The sequence below is a fragment of the Lepisosteus platostomus genome, chromosome 9 (assembly GCF_059453375.1).
Source record: "Lepisosteus platostomus isolate fLepPlt1 chromosome 9, fLepPlt1.hap1, whole genome shotgun sequence".
Classification (NCBI taxonomy): domain Eukaryota; kingdom Metazoa; phylum Chordata; class Actinopteri; order Semionotiformes; family Lepisosteidae; genus Lepisosteus; species Lepisosteus platostomus.
In genome coordinates, this window is record NC_142619.1 from 1468600 (window position 1) to 1488976 (window position 20377).

The 20377-nt window shown below is 50.9% G+C and overlaps 1 protein-coding gene across 4 annotated transcripts in view; it reads left to right on the forward strand.

Annotated features, from left to right (window-relative positions):
• kcnc3a (potassium voltage-gated channel, Shaw-related subfamily, member 3a) overlaps positions 1–20377 on the forward strand; it is a 110000-nt gene that overhangs the window by 61654 nt on the left and 27969 nt on the right. Inside the window, exon 4 of one of the 4 annotated variants that reach the window (XM_088646288.1) lies at positions 1430–1607. The exons of the other annotated variants lie outside the window; for them this stretch is intronic. Within the exon in view, the coding sequence (XP_088502414.1) occupies positions 1430–1575 (146 nt within the window). The 3' untranslated portion in view covers positions 1576–1607. The remainder of the gene's footprint in view (positions 1–1429; positions 1608–20377) is intronic. 4 annotated transcript variants of the gene reach the window in all.

The window sequence follows — 20377 nt, forward strand, 5'->3', positions numbered from 1 at the left end:
GACAGGAGACACAGTGAGAGAGAGAGGAGATCACAGAGACTCCCTCAGTAATAAACACACACAACAGGACAGGAGACACAGAGAGAGAGAGGAGATCACAGAGACTCCCTCAGTAATAAACACACACAACAGGACAGGAGACACAGAGAGAGAGAGAAGATCACAGAGATTCCCTCAGTGATAAACACACACAACAGGACAGGAGACACAGTGAGAGAGAGGAGTCACAGAGAATCCCTCAGTGATAAACACACACAACAGGACAGGAGACACAGTGAGAGAGAGGAGATCACAAAGAATCCCTCAGTGATAAACACACACAACAGGACAGGAGACACAGTGAGAGAGAGGAGTCACAGAGAATCCCTCAGTGATAAACACACACAACAGGACAGGAGACACAGTGAGAGAGAGGAGATCACAGAGAATCCCTCAGTGATAAACACACACAACAGGACAGGAGACACAGTGAGAGAGAGGAGTCACAGAGAATCCCTCAGTAACAAACACACACAACAGGACAGGAGACACAGTGAGAGAGAGGAGATCACAAAGAATCCCTCAGTAACAAACACACACAACAGGACAGGAGACACAGAGAGAGAGAGGAGATCACAGAGACTCCCTCAGTAATAAACACACACAACAGGACAGGAGACACAGTGAGAGAGAGGAGATCACAGAGACTCCCTCAGTGATAAACACACACAACAGGACAGGAGACACAGAGAGAGAGAGGAGATCACAGAGAATCCCTCAGTAACAAACACACACAACAGGACAGGAGACACAGTGAGAGAGAGGAGATCACAAAGAATCCCTCAGTAACAAACACACACAACAGGACAGGAGACACAGAGAGAGAGAGGAGATCACAGAGAATCCCTCAGTAACAAACACACACAACAGGACAGGAGACACAGTGAGAGAGAGGAGATCACAAAGAATCCCTCAGTAACAAACACACACAACAGGACAGGAGACACAGAGAGAGAGAGGAGATCACAGAGAATCCCTCAGTAACAAACACACACAACAGGACAGGAGACACAGAGAGAGAGAGGAGATCACAGAGACTCCCTCAGTAATAAGCACACACAACAGGACAGCGGGGCCCTCAGCGCTGAGCCAGGAGCAGAGCCGACACAGGGGGTACGCAGGCTCCACAACAGGACATAGAGGAAAGACAGGCATACTCCCAGGGAAGCAGGACCAGGACAGGAGAGCAGCGCCCTCTAGTGTTCGGGGCGTGACACGCACTGCCTCCTGGTAACTTTCCGCTCTGAAGGTCAGGACTGTGATTGTGGGTCGGAATCTTCTGACCTCTCGTTGCCATGCTCATTAACTGTTCATGTCCATCTCACTCCCCTCTCCCCCCCTCTCTGCACCCCTCCCCCCCCCCTCCCTGAGCTGCGCCCCCCTCCCCAAGCCTGGGCCCCAGTCCTACTGTACCCCCCTCTCCTGTCCCCCCCACTGCCCGCCCCCGCCTTCCACCTGTGCCCCGTCCTGCAGGCGGTGTGCGCGGCCCCCGCCCCCGCCCCCACCCCGCCGCCCGGCTGCCCGGAGTCCGCCTGACCCTGCGGGGGGGGGCCGGAGGTCCGCCTCAGGTAAGACCACGACGCCGGACAGCGGTCAGACCTCCCCCTCTCCCGCCACGCTGCCCGGAGGACAGCGGGTCTCCACCAGGGGGCACTGTGGGCAGGGCGGTGCAAAGCCCCCTCTGTTGGTCAGTTCTGCTGGGCTCAGTTCTGCTGGGCTCAGTTACACTGGGCTCAGTTCTGCTGGGCTCAGTTCTCTGGCTCAGTTACACTGGGCTCAGTTCTCTGGCTCAGTTACACTGGGCTCAGTTCTCTGCTCAGTTCTGCTGGGCTCAGTTCTCTGGCTCAGTTACACTGGGCTCAGTTCTCTGGCTCAGTTCTGCTGGGCTCCGTTCTCTGGCTCAGTTACACTGGGCTCAGTTCTCTGCTCAGTTCTGCTGGGCTCAGTTCTCTGGCTCAGTTACACTGGGCTCAGTTCTCTGGATCAGTTCTGCTGGCTCAGTTACACTGGGCTCAGTTCTCTGGCTCAGTTCTGCTGGCTCAGTTACACTGGGCTCAGTTCTCTGGATCAGTTACACTGGGTTCAGTTACTCTGGCTCAGTTACATTGGGCTCAGTTCTGCTGGGCTCAGGTCTCTGGATCAGTTCTGCTGGCTCAGTTACACTGGGCTCAGTTCTCTGGTCAGTTATGCTGGCTCAGTTACACTGGGCTCAGTTCTCTGGTCAGTTGTGCTGGCTCAGTTACACTGGGCTCAGTTCTCTCGTCAGTTCTGCTGGCTCAGTTACACTGGGCTCAGTTCTCTGGATCAGTTCTGCTGGCTCAGTTACACTGGGCTCAGTTCTCTGGTCAGTTGTGCTGGCTCAGTTACTCTGGCTCAGTTACATTGGGCTCAGTTCTGCTGGGCTCAGTTACACTGGGCTCAGTTCTCTGGTCAGTTCTGCTGGCTCAGTTACACTGGGCTCAGTTCTCTCGTCAGTTGTGCTGGCTCAGTTACACTGGGCTAAGTTCTCTGGATCAGTTCTGCTGGCTCAGTTACACTGGGCTCAGTTCTCTGGTCAGTTGTCCTGGCTCAGTTACTCTGGCTCAGTTACATTGGGCTCAGTTCTGCTGGGCTCAGTTACTCTGGGCGCAGTCCTGCTGGAGTAAGACTGGGCCCGCCCGCTCTCTGGAGAGCCATACCGAGCGCTAACGAGCGAGTTAACGAGCTGGGCCTTACTGCCCTGACCAAGGCCCCTCCTGTAGGAGGACTCTTGGTGTGGCCGGGCCTGTGACCTTTGACCCAGGGTCCCCCGAGAGGTGACGCGCAATTGGCCCTGTGATGCCCTGGTGTTGCAGAGGGGGGTTGTGGGTCTGTCACGCCAGGGTCCCCGTGACCCTTGCCCCGACCTTTGACCCCCCACACAGGGGGCGGGAGCCAGGATCCCCAGGGTGAAGGGTCGTTTATCCCACCCTAGTGCGCCCCCTCCGGAACTGGGGCTCCTTCCCGCGTTTCAGCGCCCAGGGTGTCCTCCAGGATGCAGCTGTCCTCCTGGACAGGGCTGTCCTCCAGGACGGGCTGTCCTCCGGGACGGGGCTGTTCCGGTGGACAGGGTTGGGGCTGGAGAAGCTCACTGGTGGAAGGCTGGGCAGGGGGCCCGGAGATTGGACTGGACTGGACTGGACTGGACCGGTCAGAACCCTCGCGCACACACACACACACTCTCTCCTCGTCTGTGTCCATGTCTCTCTGTCCCTCGCCCTCCGCCTGTCTCCCTGCTCTCTGCTCTCTGCTCTTCCTCCTCCCTCCCGCCCTCCCACTCCTGTCCAAGCCCAACGGCTTCCTCCTGTCACTCATGGCTTGGTGGCACATGGGCTTATCTCTGTCTCTCCTTCCTCACCCTCCTCCTCCTCCTCCACCCTGCTTTCTCTCTGTCCTGCGCTTGCTGTCTCTCCGTCTCCTTCCTCACCCTCCTCCTCCTCCTCCACCCTGCTTTCTCCCTGTCCTGCGCTTGCTGTCTCTCCTTCCTCACCCTCCTCCTCCTCCACCCTGCTTTCTCCCTGTCCTGCGCTTGCTGTCTCTCCTTCCTCACCCTCCTCCTCCTCCTCCACCCTGCTTTCTCCCTGTCCTGCGCTTGCTGTCTCTCCTTCCTCACCCTCCTCCTCCTCCTCCACCCTGCTTTCTCCCTGTCCTGCGCTTGCTGTCTCTCCTTCCTCACCCTCCTCCTCCTCCTCCACCCTGCTTTCTCCCTGTCCTGCGCTTGCTGTCTCTCCTTCCTCACCCTCCTCCTCCTCCTCCACCCTGCTTTCTCCCTGTCCTGCGCTTGCTGTCTCTCCTTCCTCACCCTCCTCCTCCTCCTCCTCCACCACCCTGCCTCCACCCTCCTCTCTGTCTCCCACTCCCACTCCCCGCCGCCCCCACCTCCATCTCCACCTCCACCTCCACCCCCAGAAGCAGCGCCCGCCGGCCCACCCCCACCCCCCCGCCCCCTCTCCCTCGCCGGGCGAGGACAGGCGCGAGCTGGAGGAGAACCCCAGAGCCATCTCCTCCTCTCCCTGGAGCGGACCGTAGCGCAGAGAGGTAACTCCGCGCCGCCCCCTGCAGGCGGAGACTGGGACTGCGCCGGGAGGGGCATGGGGAGGGGAGGGGGGGGCTCTCTCTGCCCCGGGACCCCAGGTCTGCTGGGTGTCCGCCTGTCTGCCGCCTCTGGGTGCTGACTCTGCCGATGCCACCCGCCGGGCCGGTTCTGGGTGCGTGATCGCACCTCCTGCCGCACTGACGCACGCCCCGTGGAGCCGAGGCCCGGCCCGGTCCGGCCCGCGGTGGTATACGGGTTTCCCACGGGCCTCTTTTGGAGCGAGCGAGCGAGCGCAGGCATCGTGGGGGCGCGGCTGTTGGCGTGACTGCGGATCGGCGTGTGCGTGCGGGCGGGGGTGACCTGACCCAGCCCAGCCCAGCGAGGGGGTGCCGTTACCGCTGGGCTGGGTCCCCGGGTCAGAACCCTCGCCAGCGCCCGGCCAGGCCTGCAGGACTGGCCTCTGAGACAGGGGCTGTTAGTCATCAGACAGCAGATGGGTCTGAGTCCTTCTGCCCCCAGTGTCTGTATAGCTCTCCAAGTGACAGCCTCCTGTACACACACACACCTGTACAGCCTCCTGTACACACACACACCTGTACAGACTCCTGTACACACACACACCTGTACAGCCTCCTGTACACACACACACCTGTACAGACTCCTATTGGAGACACTGTATAGACGCACACACCTGTACAGACTCCTGTACACACACACACCTGTACAGACTCCTATACACACACACACCTGTACAGACTCCTATTGGAAACACTGTATAGACATTCACACACCTGTACAGACTCCTATATACACACACACACCTGTACAGACTCTTACTGGAGACACTGTATAGACACACACCTGTACAGACTCTTACTGGAGACACTGTATAGACACACACACCTGTACAGACTCCTATTAGAGACACTGTATAGACACACACACCTGTACAGACTCTTACTGGAGACAGTGTATAGACACACACACCTGTAAAGACTCCTATACACACACACACCTGTACAGACTCCTATTGGAGACACTGTATAGACACACACACCTGTACAGACTCTTACTGGAGACAGTGTATAGACACACACACCTGTACAGACTCTTATTGGACACACACACACACCTGTAAAGACTCCTATACACACACACACCTGTACAGACTCCTATTGGACACACTATAGAGACACACACACCTGTACAGACTCCTATTGGACGCACTGCATAGACTCAGCTGTACAGACTCTTATTGGAGATGCTATATAGACAGCTGAACAGAGGCTCTGCTGGAAATGCAGTGCAGATGTACTGTGTGCACACACTAGGTGTGAACACTCTTACTTGAGTCACTCTATATGCAGACATGCAGTCCTGTGTGTGAAGCAGACATACAGGGTTTGAATGAGCGCGCCTCGCCTGTCTCGGAGCGCTCCGGTGTGAAGCTGGGAGAAACGGTGTCCCTGCGTCAGACTGTGGTCTCTGTCGCGCTGTTGTGGTTGTCTGTTGTCTTTGTCGTCGTGTGGCTGGAACGCTGAGCTTGGTCTGTCCGTGCCTGTTTTCCACCTGGGTGTCCAGACTGTAGTTCACATCCCGATCTCTAGATGGTGCTTCTGCAAGGTTCCAGTTCCAGTTAATTTCCCCACATTGCGTGTCCTTCTTAGCTGGATATTCCCAGGAAATCTCAGACAGGGTTCCGATCCCGAATGAGATGCCAGTCTCACGCTGTGACCTGATCGTATATATATACAAGGTGTATTCTGTATATTGCTCTATACGTAGAGGTGTTTAATTCTGTATTCACCAGAAAAGAAAGCTCTGTTTCCCTCCCAGAACGCCGAGCTTGGCCGTGTGGAGCCCGAGCGATCGAGCTCAGCGATCCATGTGCCAGGCCCTGCTCTGCTTTCTGTGCCGCGGTGTGTGTGTGCGTGCGCGTGTGTGTGCCTGGGTGAAATTCATGCAGCAAACTCACCTGACCCCTCCCAGCCTCCCCATGCTGCCTGCCCTGAGGTCAAAGGTCACAGCAAAGGTTCACAGGTGCTTAGACAGGCGGCAAGTTCATCTGTGTGTTTCTGAATTTTGAACAATTCCAACCACACTCTCTCTCCCCCCACCTGTGTGTCATTGTGTTGCTCTGGGTCTGAGCAGTTGGTATGTGCCGTTGTGTTGCTTTGTGTCTGAGCAGTGTGTGTGTGTGTATCATTGTGTTACTCTGTGTCTGAGCAGTGTGTGTGTGTCATTGTGTTGCTCTGTGTCTGGGCAGTTTGTGTGTATCATTGTGTTGCTCTGTGCCTGAGAAGTGTGTGTGTGTCATTGTGTTGCTCTTTGTCTGAGCAGTATGTGTGTGTGTCGTTGTGTTGCTCTTTGTCTGAGCAGTATGTGTGTGTGTGGTTGTGTTGCTCTGTGCCTGAGCAGTGTGTGTGTGTCGTTGTGTTGCTCTGTGCCTGAGCAGTGTGTGTGTGTGTGTTGCGCTGTGTCTGAGCAGTGTGTTGACTCTGCAGGTAAGTGTGATTTTACCCCAGTGTGCGTGTCTGTGGACCGTGTGACTCGTGCAAACGCCTGTCTGCCTGTGTTTGTGGTCTGTGTGCGTGAGGGGGTCAGCCTCTCTGTGCGTCATCCTTCCCTGCGTCTCCCCGTCTCCCCCCCTTCCTCCACCCCCCAGATCCCACCACCCTCGCCCCCCACTCCTCCCTCTCTCCCTCCCTCCTGCCCACTGTTGCCACGGAAACAGTGGAAGAGAGCATTGTGGGATTGGCCGAGCGAAAAGGATTATGGACGAACTCAGAAAAGAGATGTCAATCATGGATCCCATCATGCACTGGTCATCATTGCTGGTTGTGGTCCCTCCTCCTCCTCCTCCTCCTCCTCCTCTTCTTCTTCTGGTTGTTGCTGCTTTTCTTTCTCTTCTGTTCATCTGGTAAAAGCGGAGGTCGTTCCGCGGGGTCGGCCTCCCTGCCGTGAGGGTGTCGCTCCGGTGTGCTGGGAACGAGCTTCCCGAGCTCCTCCTCACTGGAGCACAGCCTGGGCTAAGATCAGGACAGTGGAAGGGAATCGGTGAAGCTGCCCCTGTGGAGCTGTGTTCCTCTGGGCTGGAACCCCCGATTCCGAGACCCAAGCCCCCCCCCCCCCCCCCCACAACATCCCCAGAGCTCTCCCAGCTCCGTGACGATCGCGAGACTTGGACCGATCCGGGCCTGAGCACTGAAGCAGACACAGAGTCAAGGACACCAGCAGCCCTTTCCTGACTGAGCAGTAGTCGAGCGTTGGAGCTCAAGTGTTCCGATTTGCACCTTTAGAAATGTTAGGACTTGTGGGTGACCTGCTGATCACCCCAGTACAAGATGCCCGAGAAATGCAACAGGGAATTTAGTTACGTCCATAAGGGATCCGTTATAAGGGAATCTGGAGTGTCTGTGTGTTTACATACTGTCCACGGGCTGTTATAAGGGAATCTGGAGTGTCTGTGTGTTTACACACTGTCCACAGGCTGTTATAAGGGAATCTGGAGTGTCTGTGTGTTTACACACTGTCCACAGGCTGTTATAAGGGAATCTGGAGTGTCTGTGTGTTTACACACTGTCCACAGGCTGTTATAAGGGAATCTGGAGTGTCTGTGTGTTCACACACTGTCCACAGGCTGTTATAAGGGAATCTGGAGTGTCTGTGTGTTCACACACTGTCCACAGGCTGTTATAAGGGAATCTGGAGTGTCTGTGTGTTTACACACTGTCCACAGGCTGTTATAAGGGAATCTGGAGTGTCTGTGTGTTTACACACTGTCCACAGGCTGTTATAAGGGAATCTGGAGTGTCTGTGTGTTAACACACTGTCCACGGGCTGTTATAAGGGAATCTGGAGTGTGTGTGTGTGTTTACACAGTGTCCACAGGCTGTTATAAGGGAATCTGGGGTGTCTGTGTCTTTACACACTGTCCACAGGCTGTTATAAGGGAATCTGGAGTGTCTGTGTCTTTAAACATTTTCAGGCTTTTCTAAATGATCTTAATGTGCCTTATACAAACTGTGGTGTGAATCTGTAAATGAGCGTGTGAGTTAATTAATGAATCAGAGGGGCAAGATCCCTTCTCAAAATTGAAATAGTTGTCAAAGGAACTCTGACTTCATCCAAGAAATTCACCACCGATTCCTGCACTTTATTGCGGATTAAGACTTGCTCGCAGTCCGATAGATATCCTTCTGTCCCCCTTTCCCTAGGCAGTAAACTCCCAGTTCCCACGTCTCATTAAACTCAAATCCCTTACTGTGTGTTAATGATGGGGATCTCTGGCCTTACCATATGCATGATAAAGGGGAAGTGGACTACAACTCCCAGCATGCTGTAGTCCTCCGAAGAGCCTGAGATGCCATCAGAATGCTTTTGGGGAATTTTTAGGGAATATGGGTTTTATTTTAGAATGTTGCAATAGCAAGGGGATTCAAAACTCTGTGCGTTCAAGCAACCGATAGAGATCGAAATCCAAACCTCCCAGTAATCTCTTGGATCACGGATCTGAGATCCTGCCTGTGAGGGGAAGATGAAGATCAGTCCAATCTGTGCACTGTTCATTCCCAGCCTCTCATTCCTCCGGTCCTCATCCAGCTCGGTCACTGACCCGCACAGCCAGGTCTGGTCGGAGAGAGAGAGGAGCAGGACTTGAATCCCTGCTTGCCTGTCTGTGAGTCCCTGATGAATTCCCCATGTCCGAAAGAAAGCATTCCCGTTAGAACTCTCATTTTTCACCATGTGCAAATATGATATATATATGTAAATGTGTGTGTATATATATATATCTTGACGTGTATGTTAGCATATGCATATACATGTATGTGTGTATGTACATAAACATGGTATTTTGTATATACACACATGCTATCGCTGTTGTTTATAACAGACATGCATGTATATTAATTGTGGGATTGAGGGTATTGATTAGCTTGGGTTGGTGCACAGCACTGGAAATCCAATCCGTCTATAATTCCTGTTTCGAGTATATTAAGTCAAACCTCAGAAACATGGAGATTTATTCAGATAATGACCCCAAGAGGTAAGGAGTGTTTCTCAGATGTGTATGTCTTTGTCTATATATGTGTACAGTACATGTCTGTGTTACTGGATGTCCAGTCAAACTCTGCTCCTGTCCTGCAGATAATCTGGCTTCATTTAGACATATCGCTGTGTCTGTTCCACCTGCTGTCCATCTTGTCTTAAACACAAATACTCATGGCCCCTGGAGGACCTGGACGTCAGTGGACCGGCGATCTCTGGACTGTGGGGGTACAGCGTGACCCAGACTGGACCGGTGATCTCTGGACTGTGGGGGTACAGCGTGACCCAGACTGGACCGGCGATCTCTGGACTGTGGGGTTACAGTGTGACCCAGACTGGACCAGTGATCTCTGGACTGTGGGGTTACAGTGTGACCCAGACTGGACCGGCGATCTCTGGACTGTGGGAGTACAGTGTGACCCAGACTGGACTGGAGAGTGTGACCCGATCTCTGGACTTTAGGGGTACAGTGTGACCCATACTGGACCAGTGATCTCTGGGCTGTAATACACTGGTTGAAGGAGAGACGGTGAAATAAATAATTCCAGGGGGAACATTTGTGATAATTAATTGTCATGTACACTCATTGTTGGATATATGCTTTTTATTGTGGTGATATATATACAGTAAATCTGCATACTGTATATATAATTGTTTGACTTGCATGAACTCGTAAGACAAAAGATGTGAATGATGTTCACAAATATTGACTGGAGCTTTTCAGAAATACAAGGTCTTCTGTTACAGGGGAGGGTTTAGCTTTTGGTTTTATAAAGTTTTTTTTTTACTCTGAGGCATAATGAATGAGTCCCAGGAGTGACACTGGAGAGCAATGACACCGCTGTCTGCTGAGGAGGAAACCGGGACTGAATCTGGCAAGGGAGCAAATAGTTGTAACACAAATATTAGTTCATATTCCTTCAGCCCAGTCCAGCTTGGAGAGTCGCAGACTGCTCTGTCAGTGTCAGTGGAATCTGATTATAATCCCAGTTCATAACTAATCCAGCTCCCAGTCCAGTCAGTCCAGTCCAGCCTGGAGAGTCTCAGACTGCTCTGTCAGTGTCAGTGGAGTCTGATTATAATCCCAGTTCATAACTAATCCAGCTCCCAGTCCAGTCAGTCCAGTCCAGCCTGGAGAGTCGCAGACTGCTCTGTCAGTGTCAGTGGAGTCTGATTATAATCCCAGTTCATAACTAATCCCAGCTCCCAGTCCAGTCAGTCCAGTCCAGCCTCGAGAGTCTCAGACTGCTCTGTCAGTGTCAGTGGAGTCTGATTATAATCCCAGTTCATAACTAATCCAGCTCCCAGTCCAGTCAGTCCAGTCCAGCTCTGTCAGTGTCAGTGGAGTCTGATCTTTTCAGCAGATGAAAGGGCAGAAGACCTTTTTCTTTCAGCTCCAGGTTTGATATTTGAACTCCCTTCCTTTCCTTCTCCCACTGTGTCCTGTGTCCTGTGTCCTGTGTCCTGTGTCCTGGATTAACATGTCCCCTTCACATCCCACCCGTAGGGTCCCTACCCAGCCCCCGCAGTGTCACGAAAGTGTGACGCGCAGGTACGTACACGCTTGGGCACCCAGCTGCATGCATGGCCTGCGTCCGCCCCCCCGTGATGGGAGACACAGGGAGACCGCCCCTCGGGAAGCCCCGCGGTTGAGGGGGTGGACCGGCCCGGGGCAGGAGGGGGACGCGGAGCACAGGGGCGATGTTTTTAGATACGGTAGACAGAAACGTTCCTTGTGACGGGGCTTGTGAAGTGGCGAAAGGTGCTTCCTCTTCGTTTCCCTGACGTCATTCGAGCAGCAGCAATGTTGAGTCGCAGAACAACAGGAGACCAATGGCAACACACTGCAGCTGTGTTATAGAGACTGAGCTAACACTAGAACTGTCTGACACAATGACACTAACATTACACTAACACTACCTGTCAGCACTATGGACACAGACTGTAGTAACACTGTACCTGTCAGCACCATGGACACAGACTGTACTAACACTGTACCTGTCAGCACTATGGACAGAGCCTGTACTAACACTGTACCTGTCAGCACCATGGACACAGACTGTACTAACACTGTAACTGTCAGCACTATGGAGACAAACTGTACTAACACTGTAACTGTCAGCACTATGGACACAGCCTGTACTAACACTGTACCTGTCAGCACTATGGGCCAAGACTGTACTAACACTGTAACTGTCAGCACTATGGACAGAGCCTGTACTAACACTGTACCTGTCAGCACTATGGACACAGACTGTACTAACACTGTAACTGTCAGCACTATGGACACAGCCTGTACTAACACTGTACCTGTCAGCACTATGGACACAGACTGTACTAACACTGTAACTGTCAGCACCATGGACACAGACTGTAGTAACATTGTACCTGTCAGCACTATGGACACAGCCTGTACTAACACTGTAACTGTCAGCACTATGGACACAGACTGTACTAACACTGTAACTGTCAGCACTATGGGCAGAGACTGTACTAACACTGTACCTGTCAGCACCATGGACAGAGACTGTACCAACACTGTAACTGTCAGCACTATGGACACAGACTGTACTAACACTGTACCTGTCAGCACTATGGGCAGAGCCTGTACTAACACTGTACCTGTCAGCACTATGGACAGAGCCTGTACTAACACTGTAACTGTCAGCACTATGGACAGAGACTGTACTAACACTGTACCTGTCAGCACCATGGACAGAGACTGTACCAACACTGTAACTGTCAGCACTATGGACAGAGACTGTACTAACACTGTACCTGTCAGCACTATGGACAGAGACTGTACTAACACTGTACCTGTCAGCACTATGGGCAGAGACTGTACTAACACTGTAACTGTTAGCAGTATGGACACAGCCTGTACTAACACTGTAACTGTCAGCACTATGGACACAGACTGTACTAACACTGTAACTGTCAGCACTATGGACAGAGCCTGTACTAACACTGTAACTGTCATCACCATGGACACAGACTGTACTAACACTGTACCTGTCAGCACTATAGACACAGACTGTACTAACACTGTACCTGTCAGCACTATGGACACAGACTGTACTAACACTGTAACTGTCAGCACTATGGACAGAGCCTGTACTAACACTGTACCTGTCAGCACTATGGACACAGACTGTACTAACACTGTAACTGTCAGCACTATGGACACAGACTGTACTAACACTGTAACTGTCAGCACTATGGACAGAGCCTGTACCAACACTGTAACTGTCAGCACTATGGACAGAGCCTGTACTAACACTGTAACTGTCATCACCATGGACACAGACTGTACTAACACTGTACCTGTCAGCACTATGGACAGAGCCTGTACTAACACTGTACCTGACAGCACTATGGACACAGCCTGTAATAACACTGTAACTGTCAGCACTATGGACACAGACTGTACTAACACTGTAACTGTCAGCACCATGGACACAGCCTGTACTAACACTGTAACTTTCAGCACTATGGGTAGAGCCTGTACTAACACTGTAACTGTCATCACCATGGACACAGACTGTACTAACGCTGTACCTGTGAGAGCTATGGACACAGACTGTACTAACACTGTAACTGTCAGCACTATGGACAGAGCCTGTACTAACACTGTACCTGTCAGCACCATGGACAGAGCCTGTATTAACACTGTACCTGTCAGCACTATGGACACAGCCTGTAATAACACTGTAACTTTCAGCACTATGGACACAGACTGTACTAACACTGTACCTGTCAGCACCATGGACAGAGACTGTACTAACACTGTAACTGTCAGCACTATGGACAGAGCCTGTACTAACACTGTAACTGTCATCACTATGGACAGAGCCTGTACTAACACTGTGCCTGTCAGCACCATGGACACAGACTGTACTAACACTGTAACTGTCAGCACTATGGACACAGACTGTACTAACACTGTACCTGTCAGCACTATGGACAGAGACTGTACTAACACTGTAACTGTCAGCACTATGGACAGAGCCTGTACTAACACTGTAACTGTCATCACTATGGACAGAGCCTGTACTAACACTGTACCTGACAGCACTATGGACAGAGACTGTACTAACACTGTAACTGTCAGCACTATGGACACAGACTGTACTAACACTGTACCTGTCAGCACTATGGACACAGACTGTACTAACACTGTACCTGTCAGCACTATGGGCCAAGACTGTATTAACACTGTAACTGTCAGCACTATGGACACAGACTGTACTAACACTGTACCTGTCAGCACTATGGGCCAAGACTGTATTAACACTGTACCTGTCAGCACTATGGACACAGACTGTACTAACACTGTAACTGTCAGCACTATGGACAGAGCCTGTACTAACACTGTACCTGTCAGCACTATGGACAGAGCCTGTACTAACACTGTAACTGTCATCACTATGGACACAGACTGTACTAACACTGTAACTGTCATCACTATGGACAGAGCCTGTACTAACACTGTGCCTGTCAGCACCATGGACACAGACTGTACTAACACTGTAACTGTCAGCACTATGGACACAGCCTGTACTAACACTGTAACTGTCAGCACTATGGACAGAGCCTGTACTAACACTGTACCTGTCAGCACTATGGACAGAGCCTGTACTAACACTGTACCTGTCAGCACTATGGACACAGACTGTACTAACACTGTACCTGTCAGCACTATGGGCCAAGACTGTATTAACACTGTAACTGTCAGCACTATGGACACAGACTGTACTAACACTGTACCTGTCAGCACTATGGGCCAAGACTGTATTAACACTGTACCTGTCAGCACTATGGACACAGACTGTACTAACACTGTAACTGTCAGCACTATGGACAGAGCCTGTACTAACACTGTACCTGTCAGCACTATGGACAGAGCCTGTACTAACACTGTAACTGTCATCACTATGGACACAGACTGTACTAACACTGTAACTGTCAGCACTATGGACACAGCCTGTACTAACACTGTACCTGTCAGCACTATGGGCCAAGACTGTATTAACACTGTACCTGTCATCACTATGGACACAGACTGTACTAACACTGTAACTGTCAGCACTATGGACACAGCCTGTACTAACACTGTACCTGTCAGCACTATGGACAGAGCCTGTACTAACACTGTAACTGTCAGCACTATGGACACAGACTGTACTAACACTGTACCTGTCAGCACTATGGACACAGACTGTACTAACACTGTACCTGTCAGCACTATGGGCCAAGACTGTATTAACACTGTACCTGTCATCACTATGGACACAGACTGTACTAACACTGTACCTGTCAGCACTATGGACAGAGCCTGTACTAACACTGTACCTGTCAGCACTATGGGCCAAGACTGTATTAACACTGTACCTGTCAGCACTATGGACACAGCCTGTACTAACACTGTACCTGTCAGCACTATGGACACAGACTGTACTAACACTGTAACTGTCAGCACTATGGACAGAGCCTGTACTAACACTGTACCTGTCAGCACCATGGACACAGCCTGTACCAACACTGTAACTGTCATCACCATGGACACAGCCTGTACTAACTCTGTAACTGTCAGCACTATGAACACAGACTGTACTAACACTGTACCTGTCAGCACTATAGACACAGACTGTACTAACACTGTACCTGTCAGCACTATGGACAGAGCCTGTACTAACACTGTAACTGTCAGCACCATGGACAGAGCCTGTACTAACACTGTAACTGTCAGCACTATGGGCCAAGACTGTATTAACACTGTACCTGTCATCACTATGGACACAGACTGTACTAACACTGTACCTGTCAGCACTATGGACAGAGCCTGTACTAACACTGTAACTGTCATCACTATGGACACAGACTGTATTAACACTGTACCTGTCAGCACTATGGACACAGCCTGTACTAACACTGTAACTGTCAGCACTATGGACAGAGCCTGTACTAACACTGTACCTGTCAGCACTATGGGCCAAGACTGTATTAACACTGTACCTGTCAGCACTATGGACACAGACTGTACTAACACTGTAACTGTCAGCACTATGGACAGAGCCTGTACTAACACTGTACCTGTCAGCACTATGGACAGAGCCTGTACTAACACTGTAACTGTCATCACTATGGACACAGACTGTACTAACACTGTAACTGTCAGCACTATGGACACAGCCTGTACTAACACTGTACCTGTCAGCACTATGGGCCAAGACTGTATTAACACTGTACCTGTCATCACTATGGACACAGACTGTACTAACACTGTAACTGTCAGCTCTATGGACACAGCCTGTACTAACACTGTACCTGTCAGCACTATGGACAGAGCCTGTACTAACACTGTAACTGTCAGCACTATGGACACAGACTGTACTAACACTGTACCTGTCAGCACTATGGACACAGACTGTACTAACACTGTACCTGTCAGCACTATGGGCCAAGACTGTATTAACACTGTACCTGTCATCACTATGGACACAGACTGTACTAACACTGTACCTGTCAGCACTATGGACAGAGCCTGTACTAACACTGTACCTGTCAGCACTATGGGCCAAGACTGTATTAACACTGTACCTGTCAGCACTATGGACACAGCCTGTACTAACACTGTACCTGTCAGCACTATGGACACAGACTGTACTAACACTGTAACTGTCAGCACTATGGACAGAGCCTGTACTAACACTGTACCTGTCAGCACCATGGACACAGCCTGTACCAACACTGTAACTGTCATCACCATGGACACAGCCTGTACTAACACTGTAACTGTCAGCACTATGAACACAGACTGTACTAACACTGTACCTGTCAGCACTATAGACACAGACTGTACTAACACTGTACCTGTCAGCACTATGGACAGAGCCTGTACTAACACTGTAACTGTCAGCACCATGGACAGAGCCTGTACTAACACTGTAACTGTCAGCACTATGGGCCAAGACTGTATTAACACTGTACCTGTCATCACTATGGACACAGACTGTACTAACACTGTACCTGTCAGCACTATGGACAGAGCCTGTACTAACACTGTAACTGTCATCACTATGGACACAGACTGTATTAACACTGTACCTGTCAGCACTATGGACACAGCCTGTACTAACACTGTAACTGTCAGCACTATGGACAGAGCCTGTACTAACACTGTACCTGTCAGCACTATGGACAGAGCCTGTACTAACACTGTAACTGTCAGCACTATGGACAGAGCCTGTACTAACACTGTACCTGTCAGCACTATGGACAGAGCCTGTACTAACACTGTAACTGTCATCACTATGGACAGAGCCTGTACTAACACTGTAACAGTCAGCACTATGGACACAGACTGTATTAACACTGTACCTGTCAGCACTATGGACAGAGCCTTTACTAACACTGTACCTGTCAGCACCATGGACACAGCCTGTACCAACACTGTAACTGTCATCACCATGGACACAGCCTGTACTAACACTGTAACTGTCAGCACTATGAACACAGACTGTACTAACACTGTACCTGTCAGCACTATAGACACAGACTGTACTAACACTGTACCTGTCAGCACTATGGACAGAGACTGTACTAACACTGTAACTGTCAGCACTATGGACACAGCCTGTACTAACACTGTACCTGTCAGCACTATGGACAGAGCCTGTACTAACACTGTAACTGTCAGCACCATGGACAGAGCCTGTACTAACACTGTAACTGTCAGCACTATGGGCCAAGACTGTATTAACACTGTACCTGTCATCACTATGGACACAGACTGTACTAATACTGTACCTGTCAGCACTATGGACAGAGCCTGTACTAACACTGTAACTGTCAGCACTATGGACACAGCCTGTAGTAACACAGTACCTGACAGCACTATGGACACAGACTGTACTAACACTGTAACTGTCAGCACTATGGACAGAGACTGTACTAACACTGTAACTGTCAGCACTATGGACAGAGCCTGTACTAACACTGTACCTGTCAGCACTATGGACACAGACTGTACTTACACTGTACCTGTCAGCACTATGGGCCAAGACTGTATTAACACTGTACCTGTCAGCACTATGGACACAGACTGTACTAACACTGTAACTGTCAGCACTATGGACAGAGCCTGTACTAACACTGTACCTGTCAGCACTATGGACAGAGCCTGTACTAACACTGTAACTGTCATCACTATGGACAGAGCCTGTACTAACACTGTAACAGTCAGCACTATGAACACAGACTGTACTAACACTGTACCTGTCAGCACTATAGACACAGACTGTACTAACACTGTACCTGACAGCACTATGGACACAGCCTGTACTAACACTGTAACTGTCAGCACTATGGACACAGACTGTACTAACACTGTAACTGTCAGCACTATGGACAGAGCCTGTACTAACACTGAACCTGTCAGCACTATGGACACAGCCTGTACTAACACTTTACCTGTCAGCACTATAGACACAGACTGTACTAACACTGTACCTGTCAGCACCATGGACAGAGCCTGTATTAACACTGTACCTGTCAGCACTATGGACAGAGACTGTACTAACACTGTACCTGTCAGCACCATGGACACAGCCTGTACCAACACTGTAACTGTCATCACCATGGACACAGCCTGTACTAACACTGTAACTGTCAGCACTATGGACACAGACTGTACTAACACTGTACCTGTCAGCACTATAGACACAGACTGTACTAACACTGTACCTGTCAGCACCATGGACAGAGACTGTACTAACACTGTAACTGTCAGCACTATGGACAGAGACTGTACTAACACTGTAACTGTCAGCACCATGGACAGAGACTGTACTAACACTGTAACTGTCAGCACTATGGACACAGACTGTACCAACACTGTACCTGTCAGCACTATGGACAGAGCCTGTACTAACACTGTACCTGTCAGCACTATGGACAGAGCCTGTACTAACACTGTAACTGTCAGCACTATGGACAGAGACTGTACTAACACTGTAACTGTCAGCACCATGGACAGAGACTGTACTAACACTGTACCTGTCAGCACTATGGACAGAGACTGTACTAACACTGTAACTGTCAGCACTATGGACAGAGCCTGTACTAACACTGTAACTGTCAGCACTATGGACAGAGCCTGTATTAACACTGTACCTGTCAGCACTATGGACAGAGCCTGTACTAACACTGTACCTGTCAGCACTATGGACACAGACTGTATTAACATTGTACCTGTCAGCACTATGGACACAGACTGTATTAACACTGTACCTGTCAGCACCATGGACACAGACTGTACTAACACTGTAACTGTCAGCACTATGGACACAGACTGTACCAACACTGTAACTGTCAGCACTATGGACAGAGACTGTACTAACACTGTACCTGTCAGCACTATGGACAGAGACTGTACTAACACTGTACCTGTCAGCACTATGGACAGAGCCTGTACTAACACTGTAACTGTCAGCACTATGGACAGAGCCTGTACTAACACTGTACCTGTCAGCACTATGGACAGAGCCTGTACTAACACTGTAACTGTCAGCACTATGGACACAGACTGTACCAACACTGTGCCTGTCAGCACCATGGACAGAGCCTGTACTAACACTGTAACTGTCAGCACTATGGACAGAGCCTGTATTAACACTGTACCTGTCAGCACTATGGACAGAGCCTGTACTAACACTGTACCTGTCAGCACAAACCTAAATGATCTGACTAATAACCTAAGAAACATAACTGATTTATGCAGCTCTTACTGATTAATGTAACTAGTACTAATACCAGGCTGTATCTGCATTCCGGAGAGTGACCTCCTTTTGTGCATTACATTTTAATGGAGTCTGATATCACGTTATTACCGAAGAAGCTGAACTGCCCTGTAATTGGTAAAAAGGCACATGTAATAATCCAGACGCCGATGGGTGCTGGGGTGCATGGCGGGGCTGCAGCATGGCCCACAGCTCTGTGAGTCTCAGGCAGGCAGGTTCAGTTCCACTGTGCTGGAAGTGGTGGGGGCAGAGCCTTCTGTCCCAGGGGAGAGAGGCGCTGGAAGACCTGTCAGCGTTGGGACAGGACAGAGGAGTCCAGCCACCAGGCTGGGGTCACCTGTAGGCTGGGGCAGCTGGGAAAGCTACTGCTGTAATCTTAGCAGGTGGGCAGCCATCTGTCTGTCCCTGTGTCGGTGTGCTGGACTGTACCATCGAAGGGGTTTCCTGAAATTCATTAGCGAGACGTCCGGAGAAAGAGGCCCATTCAGATCTTAAACTTCGGACAGTTTACAGCAGGAGTCCTGATCCCCCTAGGAGGTCCGATAGGAGATTTTGGGTTTATCGTTCCAGCTTGATTTTCTAGTTCTTGTCGTCCAGTCCCTTCAAAGTGACACCCCCTCCCCCAAAAAAAACACAAAGTCTGCCAGCGAGATGAGCTCTGCTGGGCCTCTGGGGTTGGAGGTTCAGTAGCCAGCCAGTCGCCCCAGGATGAGGTTGAGGTGTTGCTGGCGGGCCGGAGAGCTGTACAGTGTCCCAGCAGGGAGGAGCGAATCGGCACTCTAGTGACCTCTGGTGTCTGCTCTCGATATCGGGGCACACATCTGGATATCGTCCGAGTCTCGCTGCCCAGCGCAGCAGAAGTGCTGTTGTAATTGCTGTGTAATTATTGGGTGTCTGTACCTCTGCTCTTTCGTCCCTTAACGCACTGTGTCCTGCATCGGTGCTCGTGGGGTTCATCTAGACACAGGAGCTTGCAGTTGTGTTTCATTTTTATTAGGATTTTCTCTGGAACCGTTTTTTTTTATTTTGGTCCGTTTGTGGGTGCAAAGCGGCTCATGAATTTCTCCCCCCCCCCCCCCCGCCCCCCGAGTGTGAGCCACTGGTCTGAGTGTGCGTGTGTATCCGTGCGCGCGTGCGACGCCTGAGCCCCCCTCTCACATCCCTGTCCTGCCTGCGTCCGGGGAGCTGGCGGCTTCCGCGGAGAGCCCCGGGTTTTCCGCCTGCATGCGCCGCGCCCGCAGGTGCCCCCTCTGCGCCCCGTGTCTGGCATGCAGCTGCTGCAGGGTGAGAGAGGGAACAGGAGGGGGCGCTGCAGGCTTCCCCAAGACAGGGTTGTGAGCCCTGCTCTTCAGGGCTCGGCAGTGCCGTTCATTAGAATGAGGGTCTGGAGTAGAACTCATTTCTGTGTGTCTGTGTCTCCCCGTCTCTCTGTGTG